General features: G+C 42.5%; 1 protein-coding gene across 1 annotated transcript; it reads right to left on the bottom strand.

Annotated features, from left to right (window-relative positions):
• Positions 1-1674: 1674 nt before the first annotated feature.
• On the bottom strand, positions 1675-5067 carry gsc (goosecoid). Its single transcript, XM_020599316.1, is given in 4 exon segments — positions 1675-2243; positions 3379-3638; positions 4408-4466; positions 4468-5067. Coding segments are annotated over 4 exon segments (678 nt in total). The 5' UTR covers positions 4677-5067; the 3' UTR covers positions 1675-2093.
• Between the last annotated feature and the right edge of the window lie 557 nt (positions 5068-5624).

Raw genomic sequence — 5624 nt, 5'->3', positions numbered from 1 at the left:
AATGTTCACCGAAATTGGAAAACTCAGTCTTTAGTTATATGATCAGGAACTACAGAAACATGCAATTCAATTTATTCATTTACTTGCTCAGTTACGGTCTTGTAAAATAAATCCTTATCTCTAAGTCGGTTAAGTATCTTTCCCAACTGCTGAAGGCTGAGTCACCCCAATACAGCTGTCAGCACAACACGTGCAATAATCATGCTGCTCGTAGCTGAAGAGCCCGGGTCTTTGGAGTGCCATGAAAGCTGAGACTCCACCTAGAGAACTGTGGAAATTGAGTCACTAGCTGGTGGACTGAAGTGCTGCTTGTAATGCTGTAGCCAAAGCCAGCTCTATACCCACACTGTGCCTGCTGCATCCGTCACTGCTGTATAAAATCAAACCTTTTGTTTGTTTGCAATTCTGCACAGAATTGTGGGAAACAATCTAAAGTTGAGCCCTCAGTGTTGCAGTACTGTGGCTTTCAATGCAGTTTCACATGATCCTCTGAAGGCTGTTTACAACTAGCAAAAATGACATACTGGAGGAAATGCTGCATTGTTTTCATTTGTTTTGGCCCAGAAACAGAAAACAGGAAAGTGAATATCTTAACAATCAGCCAGCGGCTTCACTGCAAGAAAACGCAGGCCTCATGAAGTTAAATCTGACAGAGGTTATATGAGGTTTTCTGAGAGAAAATACAAATTACTTTTTGAATTTAGGATTTGTCTTTATTTGTGGTGATTGATCATATTAAAGCATCTTATTAACCACAATATACCAGAGCACATCATCTGTTTTTTCCACACTGTTATGCAATTCCTTGTCAGTAAGATGCTATGATGGCTTTTTACACGTGGGAAAGTGAATATGTAAGCTACAGTGCAAAGCAGAGTGAAGGCTGCAGTACATGGGCTGCATGCTTGTGGACTGACTGCCAGTGGAATAACGTGCAGTCTCATGGTTCCCTGTGGAGCTTCTGTGACAGTATGCAGCCCACTTTATCAAACCTAACAAACCTAAACCTTTCTAGTCAAATTAAAACGAGTCCATCTCCAGAAACTTGAATGCACATCAATGCAATCTGTTTATTAAGTAAGAAAACCAACCTTTTAAAAAAAATTGTATTATCCACTTAAATAATGATTTGATTTTATGTGAATTTTATTTCTCAACATAAAAGTCTTCAATTATGTTTCCAAGGCTTCTCCACACTGTCTGAATAATATTCTGATTCGTTATATGTCGTGTAAACGTACTTAAATTTACATGTATTGGTTTAAAAAATGCTGGAATCGAGTATGTACACGCCAGTTTTACAGGAGGTTTCCTCGGGACAGTGTAACTGTTAGTGACACAAACAACGAGGAACAGAGCTGCACAACACATCACAGATGCGTCGAATCGTTGATTTCCCCATTTGTCCCTGATCTGCTCTGATGCCAGATCATCTCAGATTACCATTAAATGTCAGAAGTACCGGTTACCTTTTAAAAATCATAGGTCGAAAATATTGTTATTAATGTCATTTAAACGGGGGTTCGGCACAAACGGGAATTTAGCCGATGTTTTTATTTTTAGATCCCTCCCAATTATCAGTCTTGTTCCAAATCCCGTTTTAAATGAAACCGACCAGAATCTCTCCACCATCAAGAAATAATGAAATCACACACCGAGTTGATTATGTTTCTTTTATATTTTAAGGTATAGTCGTCTTTTTATGGTCTTCTTATTTGAAACTAAAATGACACAAAATGCACATTCATCTGTGACGACGCTGCGCTCGGCCTCTGGCTGTTCTGAGCGACGATTAGTGTCACAGCGGAAAAACAAATATCTGAGTTACAATATTTAATATCCATAAAATGACACATATAACATTAAGATAGATTCGGATATGTCAGTCAGTCCACCGGTCGTCACGTCCCCGGCGTGCGTAACATGACCAAAAACCAAAAATTAAATTAAATATAAATAGGATCAATCATAAAATGTAGATATGTACAACTGTGCAACACTTCTCATCACAGCACCAGCATGTAGTCGAGTCCACGTCACTTTCCACTATATGAAGGCTACACGCACGTGGCCATGGCGGGTCGCCTGTACTATCAGCTGTCCGAGTCCACCTCGCTTTTACTCCCCTCGGTTTTCTCCGCGGGAGGTTTGGTCGATTTGTTCCATTTCTGAGAGTTCTCTGATTCCTCTGATGAAGACCTTTTCTGCCTCCTCCACTTCGCGCGTCTGTTTTTGAACCAAACCTACATGATAAAGAAAAGCACAATTTCAATATTTAAGACCGAAACGTTTGTCATTGTTTTCAACTCTGGGCATGATGTCCCCACTAGAGGGACAGTGGTCACCAGGCGATTTGAGTCATCGCTTCTGGCCTTAAAATGACCAACTAACAGTTTAAATAGCAACATATTGTGTCTGCCTGGCTCAGCTGGACCTGCAGTACCACAGAGGTGTTCCAGTCCAGCTGGAGTCTGAGCCAACGTTCAGTAAAGAGTTAGGACTCCACAGCTGTGGGGCCCATGTATTATAGGTCCCGTTAAATGATTTATTAAGACCCCGCTGGGGGCCAACACACTCCTCGTGTTACGTCTCTTCGCGGTGTACACGCAGAACTTTACCTCAGACCGCAAACACGGCGTGTTTTGTTTTATGAATTTCTGAAGCGTCTTAACAGTGTTAGATGGTTCCGGGTTGTTGCGCAATGGGGCAAAAAACGGAGTGTTGAATTAGGAAAATGTTCCTGTTCTCATCATATTTCGTTCAGTGCATCATGTTTTATTTTAGAGATGGAACATTTTCCTTTTCGAACCTTTGTAGAAATTTGATTTCACAGCCCGCGTGAATGCGCTTTAATTCGGCTTTATATTCTGGAGCTAAGAGAAGACAGCTATGGCAAACTCGAGCCGAATGTTCAACTGTGATTGTTTTCAGCTACTGTACTTTGCTCTAATGTGGTTTCCCACACAGGTTTAATATCCGGATGTGCGTTTTAATTAAACGACTGCAGTTCTGTTGAAAATGAATTTAAACAGTAATGCCATGAAAAGCAGCTGGCAGTGTGCGTATTCTGAAGTAACCTAAATTAATGGATACTGACTTTCGTTTTTCATGGCCTTAAAAACAAGATTTAGTGGGTTACTCTGAAGACCAGCAAGAAAATATAATTACAAATAATAAATACAACTTTGCAGTAGACTAATAACTTGGGAAATGTAAAATGTCTATTGCCACTAAAATAGATTAATAATAATAATAATAATCTTACGGTAAGGCAGCTAATTTAACAAAGACCCTTATCTCAAAGGGAGACTGTGAGAATATGGATTTGCCTGTATGAAAACCCATCAGGACTAGATGACGAGTCAAAGCGCCTCTAACCTCAACTTTCTCCTCTCGGAGGTGGACCTTGCGGGCCAGCTGCTCCCGGGTGCCGACGTCCGGGTACTTGGTCTCTTGGAAGAGGCCCTCCAGCGCCTCCAGCTGCTCGTCGGTGAAGATGGTGCGGTGCCTCCGTTTTCTGCGGCAGTGCAGCTGGTTGAGAAGCTGCAGCTCGGTCCGCGACAGGCTGCCCACGTTCATGTAGGACATCATCTGGTGGGGGACCGGAGAGATCAGCACCGAACCCGGGCTGTCGTAGCCTGCAGGGCGGATGAGCGGACAGATATCACACCTGGGTGAGTTCAAATGATGGCAGCAATTAAAGTGCCACAGCCCGCACGGTGTTTATGAGTAATCTAAGTGGAAACGGATGCGTCATAGCAGAAAATTGGAAACTTTAGAATCATCTTTGCTGTTATGCGCTTGAATATTTTATTCCATGCGTACATAATAAACAAACTGTCATAATCTTCACTCGTGTACAGAAACAAGCCCCCGTTTCAAGCAGCCGCAGTTTTTGTAAACAAGTAGGCTGAGTTCAGTCATTAAGCAACAACATCGAAACGCGGAGTGACATTTAAGTTGCAGCAGCATCGAGCTCATCAAATCAACATGAGGACATCACACATGCATCTGACGCCAAATGTGAAAAGTGATTAGAAAGGTTTCTGTCAGTTCGTGCGTAAAATACAGTTGCTTTACACATGGGATTAAAAATCTTATTTTTGCCTTTCAAAGAAAGTTTGTTTTGGAAACTCAGATTTAAGGTCATCATAAAAACAAATAAAGTTTCTTGGAATCACAACCAGCTCTCTAAAGAAACATCATCACTGAGTGTTTATTGCACGGTGTCTGCAATAATCTCACTTCTCATTCTTGTTCATGCTCCTTAGACAAATATAAGAAAACCGATTTTGAAACACAAAGAAATAAGATAGATTTAAGTTGATGCTTTGACTCAGGAGTTTCATATCTAAATTGGACATTTTATTTGGTGAAACAATAAGAACACATATGAGGCTGTCCTACCTGCCGGGATGCAGGGGCACTGCTGCGGGCTGAGGCCGGGCACGGAGCCGCAGCACGGCATTATATCCTATCCTGGTCCCATTCATAGATTGAACTCCAGGGGGAGAGGGCCCGCATGTGCCCGGGTACAGTCCGTTGTAGTCGCTGTAGATAGAGTCTGTGAGGCCGGCGGACAGCACCACCGGGCCGCTGCGGTGCAGCAGCAGCGGCTCCTTGCAGCTCGGTCGGCCGGACAGGATGCTGTCTATGCTGAACATCCCCGCGGGCATCACACCAATCTGGGCAGCTCGGAAACGCAAAAAGGAGTAGACGGGAACGTGAAGACCGCTCAGTAAAATAAAATTTCCGTTCTACGTGGAAAAAAGTTTCCTAATAGTGCGTCATGACTCTGGAGGCTACTTTTCTTCCCTGCATGCGCGACTCCGGCTGTCTCGGGAATGCGGACTGGTAGTTTTAATGGGACCAGCTGAAAGCAGGGCTGGTTTTATCCGCTGCTGACGTCAGGGCAGAGCGGGGCTGCTCTGGGATCAGCTGCAGCTCGCGGCGTGAACGGCCACAGATCTGTGTATTGAGAATTAATTCAATTAAGATAATCCGCACTGTTTGCAGACTTTTCGAAACTGTTGCTGGGTCACAGAGGTTCTTCCTACAGAGTAATCCGATTATTTCCTTGTCAGCGAAGGCATCATAATCTATGGAAGACATTTACATCAGTGTTTACAAAACGGGGGCAGACAGGGCCCTTTTCTATCAGTTTATAACGCGGCACAAGCCTAAAAACGTCACACACAAATTCACAGTCTTCATATTATACTGGACCAGTAGGATTACAGTAGTGTTTCATACAATCTGTGTTAATAACTTTGGTCGGTGGAGGAAGGTTTACTGGAGTAATTCTACTTAACGGTAACTCGCAGCCTGCGGACAACTTTGTGCCAAAGTACTAAAGTTTTTCGGACCATGTCAGGCCTATACATTTTATACTCACTAGAAAACATGTTACTTTCCAGCTAATTTACTGATTTACTGATACAGGAACAAAAACTCTAGCCTACCTATATTTTAGGGTGATTTGTGTGCGGAGTCAAGTTCGGGTCTATTTCTGAACATTATTATTATTATTATTATTATTATTATTGTTGTTGTTGTTGTTGTTATTGTTGTTTTGCAGTATAAATACTGCCCATAGATTACTAGGCCTAAATGATAAAACAACC

Source organism: Monopterus albus, unplaced genomic scaffold (genome assembly GCF_001952655.1).
Source record: "Monopterus albus unplaced genomic scaffold, M_albus_1.0 scaffold40.1, whole genome shotgun sequence".
Classification (NCBI taxonomy): domain Eukaryota; kingdom Metazoa; phylum Chordata; class Actinopteri; order Synbranchiformes; family Synbranchidae; genus Monopterus; species Monopterus albus.
The sequence above is the reverse complement of the archived record's forward strand: the minus strand, read 5'-3'. Positions and strand labels throughout refer to the sequence as shown.